Here is an 18,642-nt window from a genome sequence, read left to right on the forward strand (position 1 = left end):
AGGCTCAAATGCAAATACTTCAAACTTTGGATGCTCGTATGACGTGCGAGGTCTGTGGGAACACCAGACATTCGGGCAATGATTGCTCGGAAACCCAGGAAGAGGCAATGTATCGCAATAACAACAACAACCACGGGTTTCGTCCACAAGGAGGTCATGGGTAGAACCAACAACGCCCATACTACCAAGGAGGTAACGATAATTCAAATTCATTTAATCCTAACTAACCTACCTTAAGGGATCTTGTCCACAGCCAAGTGAGGATCAGCAAATCAGTTCAGAAGAAGCTGGCCGCCAATGAGAAATTCCTGGAGACCATTCATGCCAAGATGGATGGTTTCTCCATCGCCACCAAAAACCAGCTGAGCTTCAACAAGATGCTTGAGACTCAGTTAGCTTAGATGGCCACAGCTACTCCTACTATCGACACAAGAAGGATCCCGGGCAACCCGAATCCACCCTAGAAAGTGTCAATGCAGTGACCACCAGATTGGGGAAGCCATCAATGCTATCACCCTTCACTAGCTACATAGAAAAGCTCACACGGTCAAGAAGAGGACCGTGGGGTGAATTGCCAGTATCAATAAGAGAGGATCCTGGAACCCCGATGATCAGCTGCTCAATATTTGACTACCACTTCGAGCAGGCTCTATGCGACCTTAGGGCGAGTGTCAACATTATGCCTAAGGTAATATTTGAGAAATAAGTTATCTTGCACTTTGTCATATGATGATGTGTGTGTAGCTGGCCGACTCTACCTTGTGATACCCTGAAGGAATAGTTGAAAATCTTCTGGTACAAGTCAAAAATACATTCATACTCGCGGACTTTGTGGTCCTCGACATGGCAGGCGATCTGGGAATATCGCTCATATTTTGTCAGCCATTCTTAAGAGACATCAAAGACAGAATCGATGTCGAAACATGAAAAATCAGTTTCATTATCATGGGAAATAAAATGAAATTCAGGTTACAAAACAAGAAGGATGAAATGTTCCTGATTCATGAGGATAACGAGGGACAGGGGTTATACGCTGAACCCGGCCGAGAAGATTGGGAGATTCATGAGCCTCTAACCAAGTCAGCATGGGAGGATTGGGAAATCGTACATCCTAACACCCGAGGATCTATCACCTACAGCACCTGCAGCATCGAGGAAAACCAAGAAGGCGTGGCATAAGAAGAAGATATCAGCGTCCTCTACAACTTCTTCAGGTATGGACGGCTCGACCTCGATCTGATCAGGTATGGAGAAGGTCCTGCTCATCGGACCCTAAACCAAGGGCTAGCTTGGGGGAGGTCCCCTCTCCTAAGTCAACTGTACCTTTCACTACTTTCAATAAGATAAATAAAATCCATAGAAACAACAAAAATATGTACCTGCTTTATTTCCCTTTTCATATGCGCGGTAAGAATGTTTTAAATTCTCTAGAGTTGAAAAGATGAAAATTTGCTATGTTCTGCTTAGTTTTTCTTGTCTAATTTATGACCTAGTGCTCTTATAAGTTTGAGTTTGTTGGCTTTATAAATCTTTTGCCATCAACCTAGAAATCTCGTGGGTTGCAAATGTTGTATCCGAATCTAGGCTGTTGGGAGTATAGATATGATAAATAGAGATCTACGATCTTGTTCTAAGTGATGCTTGAAATCTGGAATTTTGATTATTCAAAATAAACTATGGAAGGCAAGTTCCTCAATGATGATAAATTCCTACCAGAGCCATATGTCATGCAACATGGAAAAAAAATCTAATGTACGCTTCTTGCTATTTCATTGAGTTTTGTCAAATTGTGTGACTCTAGTGAGAATCTTCTTCATGCTCTCTTGATCAAGATCACGTACACGCCCACCTCCACTTGCAAAATTCTGACATTGGAAATTAGCATCATCTACCATCCACCAATGAATACCCCATATATTGGCTATCTTCCTCCAGAAATAATATCCCTGAAATATGCATGTCATGGTTAGCCCCTAAAAGAGAAAATAAGGTATGCAAAGGAGCATGACCCAGAGAGAGAGAGAGAGAGAGAGAGAGAGAGAGAGAAAAGGATTAAATTAAAAGAGAGGGGGAGTCAGTGCAATTAGGAGTAATTCATACCATCATCCATTCCATCCACACACACATGCACATCTTGATCTTGATTGTATGATCTGTTTCTTCATGGATCTACTTTTTGGCTTTACAACATATAGAATGCAAGTATGCATGGTTCTTTTACCATACCTTGTGCCCCACAAAAACTTTATTTTTTGTAGGGAAGAAAAAAAAGGCAAAAATTACCTTGGAGAGGAGTCATACACATTGAGCGATTCAAGAGAATCGTTCAAGGAACTTAGTCTTGATTTCGAATTTTTTCAAGAAAACCTCCAGGTGGAATACTGATCTAGGAATAAGTGAGTGTTGTTCAATGAACTGTTCTAACTGTCAGCAGCTCAAGACAAGGAGAAGGCTCAAAGCCACATGGATGAGTACGAGAGCAAGGCAAAGGTATGTAGGCCAACCTATTCAAATTTCTAGATGAACAACTTTGCTATAGACTATGACATGACATGCACTTAAGACTCAGAGTGATTTTCTAATCAATAACCTGATTTGTCCTACTTTGCTCGGGACGAGCAAAGGACAACTTGGGGATCTTGTTGACGCTTGCTGGAGACCGTTTTAGCGTCAATAGTTTGCATTTCTTACACGCATCTATATCTAAAATAATGTCAAACCCCACTATGCCTCTAGAAAATATGCAACATTGGAAATTAAGCTAAAATTCAGGCCACAAGCACCTTATGATACAAGGTAAAAATAATCGACCAATCAGAGCACATGAGAATCAGGCTCACATGGATCAAAGGGCTCACATGCAGCAGTTAACTGACTTAAGACAAGGCCTATCACCTATATTTGACACGTGGGACATCAGGGCAACCGACTAGCCAAAGGGGAGGTCGGTTGGGATGGACCCATGGTCGGCCGACCATGGTTAGGCGCCACCGCCTTTCCCCTTTGACGTGACACTCCCCCATTGGTCAAGAAGGTCTGTTCAAGGAGGCTTACCTGCTGTTCACACCCGAGCAAACCCATGGCTCCCTCCTATAAATAGTAGAGGAGGATCTCAAATGGAGACACACCACGAGTGCTCATGCTCTTCATTCCTCTCTTGTTTAGCTCTTAGGCTAGGGAAGTTTAGGCTGAAAGTAGTAGTATTTGGGTCCCCAAGGTTGCTCAGGAGTTTTGGTATGGGTTCGTCTCTAGCTCTCCTTTGTAATTCTCAGTTATTTGTATCAGTTATTTATATTTGCATGACTTATATTATGTGGTGTCAGATATATACTTCATGATTAATTTACATTGTTGCTATATGCTATACATGATTAGAAAATTAGCTTTAGTACACTGGTACTTGTTCCAGTATTGAAAAGTTTGCTTTAGTATGATGTTTGTCCATACGAAGAGTGGGGGCTCCGCGCGGGATACTATAGTATCACTTATTAATATAGACATGGTGTCTGGATTAATCAAATGTTGCCAAATGCCACCCTTTATCACGGTTTGTAGAGATAGCTTGCAGGTGGTGACAGCCTTGTTTTCTGCCATCGTAATCCCCCACATTCGGTTTGGGGGGTAGAAGATCCATAAAGTACCGTAACGGTTGTGCAGCTTCATCTGTCAGTCGTAAGCGGTCCTCGGTAGTACTAGGTTGACTAAATTTAGAATAATCATGTGTATGATGTAAAGTACAATATAAACTATATAATTAACCTAAGTACATGAAAGCTGAGCCGCTAACTTTTTCCTTTCTCCCTACCTTTATCTTATTTTGAGCCGAGTATGAACTTGCGTGTCACAGTACCTCTATTCTTTATTTATCTTACCCCTGTTTATGTAATTGAATATCCAATTAAGATTAGTCTATCAACTTCCTACACACATTAACCGTCGTCTTCCCTGCGGATATATAAACAACACCTCAGAATATCCATGGTTCATGAAATACCTGCCGACACCAGACGTATGCGGGCGTTGCCACCCAGGGGCGTCCAACCTAAGCGGTGATCTTAGTAGACGCCAACAGTTCGCTCTCCCGCCGCTGCAGGATGTAGGACTAGCGGGGCCTTTCGGCTTCACTCGGATCTCCCTCTCCAATGCCCCACGGTGGCGATGGTGGGCGGCCGCTCCTAGCAGGCATCCTGGGAGTGGATCTGCATCCTGCGAGCGGATCTTCCCGGGTGCAGGCCTTGCCGGCTCATATGGGCCACGCTAGGCTCATGGCAGAGATGGAGGTGGCGGCCGGCTGCCGTTGCAAGAAGTGTGCCCGGCAGGGCCTTTTGACTTCATGAATCTCCCTTCTTCTTCGTTCCATGGTGGTGACGGCGGGCGGTCAGCCATGAGATGGTAATGCGGTGGATGAGGCTCCGCTCGGTCGGTTCTGACATCCGGCAAGGCCCGCTAATTGGGCTCTTGGCAAGTCTTATGGGCGAATGCTCTACTCGATCTCTGTATCTGTCAACGACGATGGTGGTGGTGGTTATATGCATCACCCTCCTTGAAAGGCGTCGTTCGAAGGATCTCGCCGACTTCTCCTCCAGATGATCGCTTCCCCCTTGGGGGTGTCGCCAGCCATGGAGTTGTTGAGACCTACGGTGTCGGGGTTGAGATCGATTTTATTGTGCCAATGTGACGTTGTTCAAGCTTGAGATTGCAGTCAGGATTGAATCAGTGCGGTTACTATGTGACAGCAGCATCAAGGTATGGTCTATCTGCTCTTGCAGAATGATTCTGTCATCAACTGTTTCTAGTAAACAAGAGAGGTGAAGGATTGTTGCCTGGACCGGACTTTTCAAGTTTGAAGCAAGCACGTGGAAGGACATCGAAGCTTAGTCTTTGTTTTCTTGCTTAGTCATTAGCTTTCTTTCGTCTTGTTTGGAGTTTCTCTATATGAGGCTTGGAGTCTGAGGCTGTCCGCAGCGGCAGCCTGTAAACCGTCCTGAAGGAGATGCATGCCGGAAAATCGCCTACAGCGGCGTCCTGGGAAGCGTCCGCAACCCAAGCGGATGAGCTCGCTTCCGCTAGGAAAAGCGGGCTTCCAGGACGTCCGCAATCGGCCAGCGTGGCGTGGGGCCCGCTCGAACCACCTCGTTGCGCGCGTGAAGAGGGAAAGGAGGAGGAGAGCAGGGGCGGCGGCGGATCACCGGCGGCCGGCAGGGAGGCGAGCCGGCGGTCGGGAGCGCACGGCGTGGCCACCATAGTCCGCCGGCGCCAGAGAGCCAGCAGCTGAGCTCGAGCGCACCGCCGCAGCTCGTTCCGCCGCCCGCCGCTCCTCACACCGAATCCGGCCGCCGCACGGGGATGAGGAGGTCGGGGACGGGGAGGAGCAGGGAGGGGGCGGTGCGGCTCGCCGTGCCGAGCCCCGGCCGTCGCGCGCAGGGGAGGGAGGGAGCAGGGGGGCCGCCGCGCGCCGCTCGTGGGTGCCCGCGCAGGGAGGAGGAGGGAGGGGCTCTGCCACCGCGCGCTGCCATCCCGCCCCGCCGTGCCGGCCGCGTCGTGCGCCGCCCGCCGTCTGCGCTCGCCAGCAGCGCCGCCGTCAGCGCCCGCCACCGTCCGCGGCCGCCGCGTCCTGCTCGCCGCGACGCCGCGCGCGCCCGGCCATGCTCGCCACGCCGCTGCGGCCGGCGCGAGCGGAGGGAGAAGGGGCCGCGCCGGAGACGGCCTCGCACCGTCCCGCCGGCCGCCGCGCGGCGTCCTCCGTCCGCGCCCGCCACCGTCCTCGGCCACTCGCCTGCAGGAGGAGGGATGGCGCGGGGAGGAGGAGGGCAGGCCTCGCGTGCGCGTTCTTGCCGCGGCCGGCCTCGCGCCGCCCCGTCGCGTACCGCTGTCCGCCGGCCTTTGGAGCTCCGAGCTCGACGCCCGCCGGCATGGCCGGAGCTCGAGGGCCGCGCGCCTGCCTCCGGCGGGGGATGCAGGGGAGGGGGTGGGAGGAAGGCCGCACGCCGCTGTGCCCGGGAGGGAGAGGAAGAAGGCCACGCGCGCCGCCGGAGCCGAGCCGAGCCATCCCGCACGCCACCCTGCGCCATGGCCGCGCCGCGCTCGCGTTCGCGCGGGCGACTGCCGCCGCGTCGCGCGGGCTCGACCGGCGCGGCGAGGGAGGGAGGAGGACCAGAGCGCGGCGGAGGAGCATGGGAGGGAGGGAGGGAGGGAGGAGGAGGGAGGCGTGGAGAGAGAGAGAGAGAGCCGGTGGGGGCGGCGAACGCCGCCGAGGAGCTCGAGCTGCCCAGATCCGCGGCGGCGGCGAGGAGCTCCAGGGGAGGCGGCCGTGGAGGCCGCGAGTGGGCGGCGTCGAGCACCAGGGGAGGCCACTCTGCTCTTGTGCGCGGGCCGCTGTCGGGGAAGGGAGGAGCGGCGAGGCGAGGCGAGCCGGCGGCGGCAGGAGGAGGGAGGAGGGCGCGGCACGGCACGGCGAGGCGAGGAGAGCTGGTGGCGGCAGGAGGAGGGAGGAGGTCGTGGCGAGGCAAGCCGGCGGCGGCAAGAGAAGGGAGGAGAGAGACAGGGGAGGGCGACGGGGTGGATGGGGGTAAAAATAAACAGTGTATGACAGGTGGGCTCTACGTGGTGGGAGTTGATATAGAGGAGAAGATATAGAGGATACGGGATGTAGAGAAACTGGATATGGAGGAGAAAATCTCGATGACCAGGCAGGAATATTGTTTTTAAAGGAGGAATATAGAGGCCGTGTTTAGTTCCGTTGCAATTTTTTTCCAAATGAATCTTACTAATTTGAAGTACTAAATGAAGTCTATTTACAAAACTTTTTGCACAGATGGATTGTAAATCGCGAGACGAATCTAATGATGGCTAATTAATCCATGATTAATCAATAATTAGTGGATGGTTACTGTAGCATCCATGTTGCATATCATGGATTAGATAGGCTCATTAGATTCGTCTCGCGATTTACAGCCCATCTATGCAGTTTTGTAAATAGACTTCATTTAGTACTCCATGCATGTGTCGAAATATTCGATGTGACATTTTTTTGCGTTTAGAGAGTTTACCGGATCGGATCTAGCCTAAAGACACATGTGTGGTGTCGCTTGTTTGTTTCTTTGTAGCAGTACACATTCATTTTTTTTGATGAACCAACGGGGGCAAGGTTCCCACCTCATCTGAAGTCATATTCCGAAGAGTTACTGGAGTAGCGTGGTACAAGCAAGTGCCTGTTTTTAGGCCTTCGCTGACTAGTGTACAGTATCACAATGGTGCACACACCATTTAGCGACATCTTCAACTCAAGAATTACCAAATCAGATGTCATCATTTGCAGCAACAGACTGAGTTCCAGTAATCCATCCAGATGTACATTAACATTACGAATCGAAACATAGCTTGCTTTAGAAACAGGTAAAAGGTAAAGATATAGTGATACGCCAAACATTAGCATCAGTATTCGATCATGACTACATACATCATATATATACGTGCCTTACAAGTTGCACATACGGAAAAAAAAATGCATAGTTCCAAACTTCCAGAATTGTTTCGTTAAATGCTTCTCCCAGAATCGCTTTGTGTAACAGAAAATTGGCCCATTGGGCACCATTTAGACCTTGCAGATGTACATGTGAACATTGGATAATCTTAGCTGCTATATACCTAGCCAGGGTCTGCTGAAACCTTTCTGCCATTTAGCAGCAGCACACATGCCTGCTTGTACAGGTCATCACCGCATGCCCATCAGCATGATGGACGGCAGAGGTAAGGAGTATGTGAGCTGAGTAGTGACCTCCCAGTCCCCCATCATCTCCTCGCATCCTGGCCACGCCTGCAGGTTGTCGTGCAGGTCGTAGATCGCCTCCATGCACTCGATCAGGTCCTCGGTGGCGTACCCGGCCGTCGTCGAGTTGTAGCCCAGGACTACCAGCCTCGCCAGCACGATCGCCGACGCCGCCACGGCGGATGGTAGGAACGCCACGCACCGGTAGTCCAGCAGCGCCATGCTGGCCAGGTGGTGCGCCAGGGCCTTCACCACCGCCGCCGCCGAGCCCTCCTCCTCCCTGTCCTGCGTGTGCCTCAAGAAGTGGTCGACGAACGTGTAGGCCGTGGGCCCGCTCAGGCGGTAGCCGAGCGCCGCCACCAGCTCGCGCTCCGCGTCGAGGGCCTCGCGGCGGGTGCACCCGGCGTACGCGGCGACGGCGTCGGCGTTGATCCTCCACGTGGTCTTCCTGTCCTCGTACTTGGCCGCGGCGAAGACAGCCGCGGCGCCCAGGAGGAGGAGCTGGCGCTCGCCGCCGTTGATCTTCCTGGCCGAGAGGAAGCGGTCGACGTAGGAGACGGCGCGGTGCAGCGCGCCCGGGGCGAGGCCGTAGTACCTGGAGAAGTGGTGCATGCTCTTGACGAGGGTGGCGCGGTCGATCATCATCATCTCCCCCGCCTGCGTCTCGCTGAGGTAGTCCGGCGAGGGCCGCTCCGCGGGGTCTGTCTCCATGACCCGGAACGTGGCGTCGATGCCGGCATCGTACTCGCTTCCGCACTGCTCCTGCTGCGGCTGCTTCTCGGGCGGCGGCGTCTTGATGTTGATGGAGACCGCGTCGTCGCCGTAGCTGTGCGGCGCTGGAAGCACCGCCACGGGCGTCGTCGGGGCGTCGTCGTGAGCGTCCGTGGGGGAAGGAAGCCAACAGGCCAACGCGGCGCTCTGGATGCCGCCGAGCATGGCCCTGAAGCTGGCGCCGATGTCGGCGTCGTAGCCATATCCGCACCACGCGGCGGCAGGAACGCCCCCCGCATACGTCGTCGGTCGTACGCCGAGAACGGGCGCGGCGCCGGCGCCACAGGCGAGGCCAGGAAAGGCGAAGGGAGCGACGGAGCACATGGTTACTCGCCGGCCGGCGGCGCAAGAAGAGCAACAAGCAAGGAGCCCCTGGTGGTGGCGCAGAAGCGATCTGATCGGTGCAGTGCAGCAGGGAGGGGGAGATTGGTGGATGGATGTTAGAGTGGAAGCCAGACGAGGGGCGGCGCTATATTTATATCGCCCATGGGGCCGGGGTGGCAACTGGTTGTGAGTCCGATCGGGTTCATCACTGGCCGGGTTAGTTGCATACGATGTACGCGACCGGCGCTCATCTGAGTCCGAACTCGTACGAGGTTGAATCCGACCGACCGAGTTGGTTGTTCTGAGCTGGTACAAGAAACCGACTCACGGCTAACAAACCATCCCGGCTTAAGGGAATAGGGTTCTGGATTTGTCCGCAGAGAGGGACGCAAATCACGTTCGGATTAATGCTTACTACTGATAGAGACTTTGAGCTAGGTTTCAGTTAGGCCGTCGTCGTCTTCAAATGGATGTGTCTGTTGCTCTGTAAAACACAGCCTGGTTCAAGCACTTGAGCAGCTTGTGCAGAGAAAGGATAGGTAAAATACAGTTACTCCTATCTACACAAGGATACTTTTGATTCATGTAGAACCTAGGATCCCAGAAGTATGGGCCCTCCTATCTGTTTCCTTCTGGTTCTTCTTTTTCTTAAACTTTTGATATGTTGATGTGGCCAAATCATTAATTTGATATTGACATCCTGCCTGTAGCTCAAAGTTTCTGACATCCTGTTTTTTGGTTCACAACATCCTGACTATCTTTTGCTAACGATGGTTGCTTGCCTTATCTAACCTGCATGAAACTGCGAAATTTAATTTAATTTGTTTGTGAATAGGTCATACTTGATACTCCTGTATTGCTCCTATGTTATAAGTTGGATTGATACTGCCCTTTTAGATGATCTAAAATGTCCTAATATGTTAGAGTAATTTGGTAGTCCAGAATGGATCATATATTACTTGAGACAACAGGTTTGGCTGATCCTGCACCACTTGTCTCTGTTCTTTGGCTAGACGACCAATTGGAATCATCAATTGTAGTTGCTCTTATATCTAGTTGTTAATTTCGAAGATATACATTTCTTAATCCAGTGAATGTCAAACAGCCAGCTATCAGTCCTTTCACATATTTGTCTGATACTCTGTTGTCTCACTTTCACAGGTGGAATCGTGGCTTGAAGATATACTTTTTCTGTCAGATTTCCCCTTATAAACCCAATAGCAAGATAACTGTGTTGTGCAGTTGATTGAATATACTGTTTTATCACCGCTGATTACTGAAGTTCCTCCAGCTTCAAGTCAAGGTATTTCTGCTACCTAGCTAGATTACTGTGGGATGGCTTTCTAAATTCTGCTCATAATTTGGGCACTGGACAAAACTTATAGTTCATGATTCCTCCTCAAATGTTTCCCATTGTTGCAGGTTCTTAGCATCAGCCGATTAGGTGGAGCTGCAGGGGTCGGCCCTCTAGTTGCTAACATGTCATCAGAGGTACCTAAGGTTGTGTCATATAATCTTTTGTTATTTCGAAAACTAAAGTGCCAGCAACGACCCCAATTGATATATTCTTTCTTGTTTCCTTGCCGATGCGCTACTGCTGCGTGTTTATCTGGTGGTATGTACCTTAATGTCTTCTGTCAGATTATGGTGTAGTGTTTTTGTCTGAATCTCCTAGTCCTCTCTGGTGATACTTCAGTCACATGGTTTTCAATCTTGGATTTGCGGAAACTAGTGAATTTAACATTTCTGATTATTATTGTGTCATGTGTCTGTTTCTTGCTCTGGAAAAGGAACCTATTGCTTTGACTGAAGTCAATATATCGGCTTCTAGCAATTCTTTGTATATTATTGTGTCATGTGTCTGTTTTGTTATTTGTGTCGTATTCTGCGAAATCGTATTATTGAAATCGTATTCTGCGAAACTCAGTGAAGCCCCTTCATTTGGAATATTATTTGTATCAGTGTAACCAGATTTTGTTGGATTGTTGCTTCATGCTGCCGCCTCTCCCATATGGAATCGAGTGACTGGCCAAACAGTTGATTATATTTATTTGTCTCTACTTTCTCTTCTGCAGGAAGCAGGGTTTCTTTGGTAGAGCAAGCTTGAGGCAGGAGATTTGAGACCGAAGAGCTTCTATATTGTAGAAAAGACCAAGTCTGGTGTCAAGAAGAAGAACATGCAAATCTTTATTTTTTAGATAATGGAAAGATTATCCGGCTTCACCCTCCTCGTCAAGGAGGGATCAGACCAACCTTATTACAAGCAATAGCAACCACATTACAACATAATTAAAGTATGAAGCATGTTTATTGGAAAGCCAATCCGTAAACTAAAAGGCCATCCATGGGATGTGAAGAAACAAAGAGCCGACATCTCCAGCAAACGACATGCCCGAATCAACCTCTCTTTTTGATCTTCACTGCGCTGCAAATTGCGTCCAATGGCGTAACCAATACGTTCCCCTGAATAAAACCTGTAAAAAGTTTTCGGTTGACATTTGTTAAAAACAATATCATTCCTAGAGAGCCAAATCACCCAACACATAGCCGATATGCCTGTCAATAAATATAAATTTGGTTTACGACCCCCTTGTTTTAACTAATGATTAAATAAATCATCAACATCCTTTGGTGGTGCTAAACCAAAAACTAAGTGAATAGCACGCCAAAAAAATCTAGCGTAAGCGCAATCGAGAAAAAGGTGTTGGATAGTTTCCTCCCGGTTACAGAAGCTGCACACTTTACTTCCAATTCAATTTCGCCTAGCTAAATTATCCTTTGTAAGTAACACACCCATTTTCAAGTACCACATAAAAATTTTAATCTTTAAAGGTATTTTTGCATGCCAAATTTCTTGTGTAACCTTTATACCATTATTAACAAGATTTTTATACATAGAGTCCAAAAATATGAATCTCCAGGCTTCTTATTGACTTGCCCTAGAGTTTTATCCTTTAGATATTTATTCCGCAACAACTCTTGCCAAATACCTTCTTCATTGCATAGTTTAAACAACCATTTACTAAGAAGACATTTATTTTGAATATCTAAATTTTGTATTCTCAAACCACCTTGTTCTTTTGGTTGGCACATCAAGGGCCACTTAACTAGTCTGTACTTTTTCTTATGTTGGTCGTTTTGCCAGAAAAACCTTGATCTATAATACTCAATTTTTCTAAGGACTCCTCTTGGGACCTCAAAAAAAGAGAGCATAAACATAGGTAAACTGGACAAAACGGAGTTAATCAGAACCAACCTACCACCTACAGATAATAGCTTGCCTTTCCAACCACTCATTCTTTTCTCAATCCTATCCTCAATTATTTTCCAATCATTGTTGCTAAGCTTTCTGAAATGCATCGGAATTCTTAGGTAGCGAAATGGATATGAGCCAAGCTTGCAACCGAATAGACTTGAGTACACTAATTCGTGTTGTTTTGCTTGACCAAAGCAAAATATCTCACTTTTGTGGAAGTTTATTTTAAGGCCAGATAATTGTTCAAAGACACATAACAGAAGTTTGATGTTCTTTTCTTTGTCAATATCATGGTCCAAAAAATAACTGTATCATCTGCGTATTGCAAGATAGATAATCCCTCTTCTACTAAGTGTGGTACAACCCCTTTCACTTGCCCATCTTCCTTAGCTCTGGCAATGATGATAGCCAACATATCAACCACTATATAAAATAGTATAGGTGATAGTGGATCACCTTGTCGAAGCCCCTTTTTAGTTTGGAAATATGAGCCTATTTGATCATTCACCTTTATTCCCACATTCCCTCCTTTTGTAAACGCTTCTATCCATTTGCACCAAACATCAGAGAATCCTTTTATTCTTAGAGTTTGTTGTAAGAAATCCCATTTCACTTTATTATAAGCTTTTTCAAAATCAATCTTAAAAATAACCCCATCTTGTTTTTTCGTATGTAATTAATGTAAGGTCTCTTGTAGGATAATAGCCCCTTCCATTATATTTCTTCCTGGTAAGAAAGCTGTTTTGTGATGGTCTGATAACCTTTTGTGCTACTTTTACAATTCTATTCGTGGCTACTTTTGTAAATATTTTGAAACTAACATTCAACAAACATATAGGTCTGTATTGTTGAATTTGTTTCGCATCATTGCATTTAGGCAGCAATATTATTGTCCCGAAGTTTAGGCTGTGGAGAGGCAGAGTACCATTATGGAAATCCTCGAATAATGCCATCAAGTCATCTTTCATAACATGCCAAAAAGCTTGATAGAACTCAGAGGGGAAACCATCTGGACCCGGAGCCTTATTATGCTCCATCTGAAAGATTGCTTCCTTCACCTCTACTTCAGAGAACTTTTGTATTAATAATCCATTTTCCTCGCTTGAGACTTGTGGGATGTCATCACGACGTGACTCATCCATCGACACATAAGTCCCCCTGGAAGGTCCAAAAAGGTTCTTGTAATATTTAGTGATATACTTCTTTAACTCAGTATCACCGCATATCACACCTTCCTCCTGGTCAAGCTGGAAAATCCTTGTTTTTCTATGTTTACCGCTAGCCACTAATTGAAAATATTTAGTATTTGCATCACCTTCTATAAGATCCCGAGTTTTTGCCCGCTGGTACCATTTTAGTTCTTCTTCCCTTAGAAGTTCTGCTAGTCTCTCATTCAATACATGTTTCAAGTTTACCTCCAGAGATGTTAGCAACATTGTTACAGCTTTTTTATCTAGCTCGTCCAGTTTTTCCAGCAATGTTTTCTTCTCCTTTTTATATGCACCACTTACATGCAAATCTTTATATCCCTAGTGACCTTTGTCATATTTATGTTGGATGTTGTGGATCCATAGCTGTAGTAGAACTAAACCTCATGGATATCTCTGGTCATCTGTACTCTATGTCAAGGTGTTTGGTCACTTTGCTTTGAATAACTTGATCTGTAGCATCGCTTGGTCTGATAGTACTTGTACTGTTTATTTCATGTACTGTATATGGCTTGTTGTCAAGGAATGGATACTTGCCAACCGAACAGGAATTTTGTATGAGATGGATTGAAATCTGTTGGAATTGAAGTGTCAGTTCGGACAGGAGACGCCAGATCACCATTTCCTGTGTCCGCGTGGCGCGTGCGATGCCATCCCAAATGCTGCTTTTAGTTCTAATGAATCTTGATAGATCGAGCCCATGTTTGCCGTTCAGAGACTGTCAGAAAAAGATGCGTGCCAATACAAGGTAGTTTTACACTTGTATGGCCGTATGGTGGGTGCTGTTCAGAGAATCCCTCCTATCCTGAGGAGCTGCTATGTTCCAGTTTTCACAAGCGAGTGTTGTACATTCTGCAGTAATGTACAATACCTGAAGCTCTTCAGCATTGGAAATTCCATCTCATCAATGGAAGAGCACAATGCCTGTCGCTCCAATGCCAGTAATACAATGGAAGATCGCACCAACGATGTACACAGCCCAAAATCAGGAGTCATCCTAATGGATTGCAAAGTGGGAGTGGAACACCAGATCGCCATTCCTTCAGCAGCGCAGAACGCAAGGAATCACATTCCCTCCGTGGCCTACCAAATTGCAACAAAAATGTCCTCCACACTGGTTTGGCTGGATGGACATCAACTTGCCAGTCTAGGTTTTCACCATGACAACAACGGCAATTTCATTACGGTTCTCACCATGACCAGGGGAGGTAGTTCCAGTTCTCACTCATGTTCCTCCTCGTCGTCCTCCACCTTAGGACGGGGAATATATCTCGATGCAAGTATGTAACAAAGGGCTCTCTAGAATCAACGCAATTATGGACATCAAGCGTATCATCATACTACCGGTGTTCTGTGATGAAACTTTTCACAGCAATCGCTCAGCAAACAATACAACAATATTTTGTTCTATAAATCCACAGTGGATGCGCCGAGCACTGCACAGCAGATGGAATGCCCAAACAGACTGAAGCTTGGATTCCACGTGCAAGTCAGCAAGTGCATCAAAGGGGGAGAACAGTCGGTATTAGCACAATCTTCTGGTCTAGCGTGACCAAACGCACACAAACTCGAGTCACAGTGATTACATGAGGGTGAGGTGACTCCCTCCACATCTGTCAGAAGTACACACTAGATTGCCGGCCGATGTCTGCCGAGACTCAAGCAGGCAAGGATCGTTACTCTAGAAATCAGTGTCGAAGCAGGATGTCATCACTTTCGACACGATTGACCTCGCGAAAGGTATGTAGCTAAGGCTGTACCTGCAGGCCCATCAGTTGAAACTTGAAACTTCAGTTTTGTCGATCAGCCCCCATGACCATGTAATACTACCTCCGTCCCAAAATATAAGTATTTCTAGGTTTGGTCAAAGTCAAATTTGTTCAACTTTGACCATCAATATTCTTATGAATGAGTTATTTTAAATATAAACATTTACATATTATGATAATTATTTTCATAACAAATCTAGTAATATTATTTTTATCCTATAAATCTTTATAAATTATTTACTATTTATAGTCAAAGTTGAATAAAGTTGACTTTGACTAAACCTAGAAATGCTTATATTCTAAGACGGAGGGAGTACTAACTTATTGAGATGGACTATTTTATACATGACATATGAAGAAAAAAACAAATTAAAGCAGAACACAAGTTTTGTTTGCTCATATCATGGATGCCTGGCTGCGAAGTTGCTTAGAAATAGTGGCGTCTGGCTGGGAATGTTACTTACAAATAGTGGTTAAGGTGGCAACAAGTTTAAGATTAAGTAGAGGAAATTTATTGCAGACATGATGCAAGGTACAAAAAAATGTATAAATTCACTCGTTGAAGGTAACTAAACTTACCAAACAAGGGCACCAAATTCCAAAATGATGGCCAGTAGAGTCAACAGCTTGCTGTGAACCTGTTTAGTGAACAAAAAAGCGCAATTTATTCTACTTGATTGTAGAATTTGCATAGGCATAAAATTTATAAACGATGCCTTTTATGTCAAGCCTTAGATCATGTTACTTACATAGAGAGCACAGAATAGAGCAATTATGATGCTTGCAATGTATATAGCAGTGGCATATATTCGCACTGAATCAAGCATCATATCAAACTGCCTTTTGGGGCCTATAAGAAATGCTGTACTGCCAAACAAATGATCCCTCCATTAGTTGATTTGACAAAAAAAATGTCAAAAAAATTGAGATATAATAAATAAATAATAGAGAGTTAGCCTGCACATTACACAGCTTGTGCAAACAGACTTTCAGATAACATACACTGTGCCAAAGTTCAATAGTGTCTAGCAGGGCTGCAGGGCAGCTTTTTATACAGATATGAAGAGTGAAGGGATACACTAATTTTGATCCCAGGTGTAATATGAACAGTTCAATGTTAGGTTTCAAACTAAACTTATGCTGGTATTTCTGGTGTCCGAGGTAAAAGGGTTAGGTTGCAGCTCAGTTAGTGCTATATTAAGAGGGATGCAGCCCCTCTAGGGATCAGATCGTGTCATTAGTGATCATTATCACCTGCTACACCCTAAAACCACCTCCAGACCAATATGAAAAGCTCTGCTGACTTGAAGGCCGACCCACATGCCAGGAGGGTTCTCCCAGCTAATCAAGTATCTACACTGACTAGAAGGGAATGGCATAGCCTAATATAGGCTCTGATCCCTAAATTCCACATAATTAGGTCATGCATTCTTGAGATAGATTATGCTACTCATACTTGTTTTTAGTTCTAAACAGTTTGTGCATTGACTCAATTTACTGCAAAACCAAGATTTGAAGCAGAAACAAATATATGTTGAGCAGAACTTTGACAGCTAGTGAAACAGACCTTCCCAGCGCCATCAAGTTGCCAAGGGTGAATGTTACCCCAAATTTCACCGGATTGAAGAAAACAATCATTGACTGGAAAAATATACATGAAAAAATGTCAAATAATCCATAAGAGTTTCAGGGTAGGTAGGTATAAATGTATGAATACAAGTGCAATCATGAGAGAGAAACAAAAATTGCATTGTGCTTTCCCTTTATTATTTCAGCTATGCTAGCTGTTATATGCTGCCTCGAAAGTTTAACACCATAGTGATAATTGAGTGCTTCCAATCACTTCTGGAACAATACCAATTTCAGCTAGAACTAATCAGAAACAATATCGTTGTCCCGAGCTGGGACCAAAATGCAGCAAGGAAGGCGAACTCACCAGGAAGGTGCACGTCAGGCCGGCAGCCAAGCAAATCGCGAAACCGTAGAGCCTCTGCGCACAAGAGGTCAGCAGGACATGGTTAGACAGCGGGGCAACATTGCTCGAGCGATTTTACCGCGACTCCTCGCCGGTCCCCGCGGAGACAAGCAGCCCCCTAGCGAGATCCACGGCCGGATCTGCGCGGAGACACGGCTCGCCGGCCCCCCGGATCCAAGAGGCGAGAGATACAGAGAGGTCGATAAGCTGAGGGGATCCACGCGTGCGTGCGTGCGTGCTTGCCTGGGTGGTGTTGAGGGTGCAGTTGCGGTTGATGTCGTCGAAGAAGGACTGCTCCTCGGGGGGCGGCAGCCCGGACTCCTCGTCGACCTCCATGCCCACCAGCATCTTGGCCCGCTCCAGCGCGCCGCGCATCGTGTCCATGACCGCCGGCTCTGCTCCGCTCCGCTACCTCTTCGCGGCCCCCCTCCCCTGCTGCGGGCGAAGGGAGGAGCTCGCGCGTCGCCGGCGGAGGAGCAGTCGGAGGATCGACACCTCGCCGAGTCGAGAGTTGAGCGGATTTCCGAGCCAAAAAGAAAAAAAAAATCCCTTCTCGCAGTCGCAGACTCGCAGTAGGAGCAACTCCCTCGGGCCAAGCAATTGGTTGTAGCAATATTGGGTTGATTTGATACCGGTAATTATTAGGGTTTTTTTATCCATGCCATTACAATTTTCTAACTTCTGAGATACGCTATTACAATTCACCTATTTTGAAATTTGTCATTACAATTCTTTGTTTCTTTGAATCGTGCCATTTTATACGTCTTTGATGCCCTTAGACCCACCTACAGACTCTCGTATTTTTGTATGGCCCAAAATACCCCTGCTGCTTCTCTGCCTGCACTCACTGATGTGTGGGGCCCACACGTCAGCTCCTTCTTCAACCTTCTTCCTCTTTTCCACCATGCGCTACTCTCTTCTGCCCCCCTGCCGCCGCAGGACTGCTCCCCGCCGGGAGAGTCCCTCCACGGCCCGCCGTCGTGGCTGCATCCCACCAGGGACGCCGCCGCCCTCGCGTGGGCCCGTCGCCGTGGCCGCCTCCCTACCAGGGACGCCGCACGAACCACCTCGCTCTCCAAGCGCTGGGCCGGCATCTTGCGCTCGGCGCCGCTCGTCCTCGGCGATGCCCACCTGCTCCCCGCCCACGCCGCCGCCGCCCGCATCCCCGCCGTCGTGTCCCACGCCCTCGCCAGGCACCCGGACCCCTTCCGCCGCGTCCACCTCACGGCCACCCCCATGGCCGCGCACCGGGACGAGCTCCCGCGCTGTCTCCAGCTCCTTGCCGCCCAGGGCGCCCAGGATCTCGTCCTCGTGAACCGCCCGACCCCAATCCAGGCGCACCTGCAGCTCCCTGGCGCCCTCCTCGCGTGCGCGGCCTTCCTCATGCCGGAGGGGGAGGACGGGGGGGAGCAGGCCGCCGGTGGCGGCAAGCCCGCGCAACTGGCCTCCTCGCGCGGCGTCGGCAAGCCCGCCCGAGGGCGTGGCGGCGGCCTGCCCGCGCGAAGCCAGGCGGGGGAGGAGCTCGCCCTAGGGGGAGCAGGCCGCCAGCGGCGGGAGGAGCTCGCTGAGGA

General features: G+C 48.1%; 2 protein-coding genes and 1 long non-coding RNA gene across 3 annotated transcripts; 1 reads left to right on the top strand and 2 right to left on the bottom strand.

The window, feature by feature from the left end:
- Positions 1-7,714: 7,714 nt before the first annotated feature.
- On the bottom strand, positions 7,715-8,863 carry LOC120653577 (putative cyclin-F1-2). The gene has a single exon (XM_039931291.1). It carries the CDS (start codon positions 8,861-8,863, stop codon positions 7,715-7,717), a length of 1,149 nt encoding a protein of 382 aa, XP_039787225.1.
- Positions 8,864-10,048: 1,185 nt separating this feature from the next.
- On the top strand, positions 10,049-11,051 carry LOC120656118. The gene is made up of 3 exons (XR_005667818.1): positions 10,049-10,166; positions 10,286-10,354; positions 10,939-11,051. It is a non-coding gene; the product is annotated as an uncharacterized LOC120656118 (long non-coding RNA).
- Positions 11,052-14,659: 3,608 nt separating this feature from the next.
- Positions 14,660-17,665, bottom strand: LOC120656119 (vesicle transport protein SFT2B-like). The gene is made up of 6 exons (XM_039934137.1): positions 17,315-17,665; positions 17,033-17,086; positions 16,664-16,737; positions 15,846-15,963; positions 15,676-15,734; positions 14,660-15,087 (listed from the first exon to the last, which is right to left on the bottom strand). Exons 1-6 carry the CDS (start codon positions 17,453-17,455, stop codon positions 15,009-15,011), a joined length of 525 nt encoding a protein of 174 aa, XP_039790071.1. The 5' UTR covers positions 17,456-17,665; the 3' UTR covers positions 14,660-15,008.
- Between the last annotated feature and the right edge of the window lie 977 nt (positions 17,666-18,642).

The sequence above is a fragment of the Panicum virgatum genome, chromosome 1N (assembly GCF_016808335.1).
Source record: "Panicum virgatum strain AP13 chromosome 1N, P.virgatum_v5, whole genome shotgun sequence".
Lineage (NCBI taxonomy): Eukaryota > Viridiplantae > Streptophyta > Magnoliopsida > Poales > Poaceae > Panicum > Panicum virgatum.

Excerpts from the sequence above, each read along its gene's own strand:
- LOC120653577 (XM_039931291.1), bottom strand. The coding sequence starts at position 8,863 with ATGTGCTCCGTCGCTCCCTTCGCCTTTCCTGGCCTCGCCTGTGGCGCC.
- LOC120656119 (XM_039934137.1), bottom strand. The coding sequence starts at position 17,455 with ATGGACACGATGCGCGGCGCGCTGGAGCGGGCCAAGATGCTGGTGGGC. Across the intron at positions 17,087-17,314 it reads GCACCCTCAACACCACCCAG|AGGCTCTACGGTTTCGCGAT; the intron begins GCAAGCACGCAC and ends TCTTGTGCGCAG. Across the intron at positions 15,964-16,663 it reads AACTTGATGGCGCTGGGAAG|TACAGCATTTCTTATAGGCC; the intron begins GTCTGTTTCACT and ends TTTGTTTGGCAG.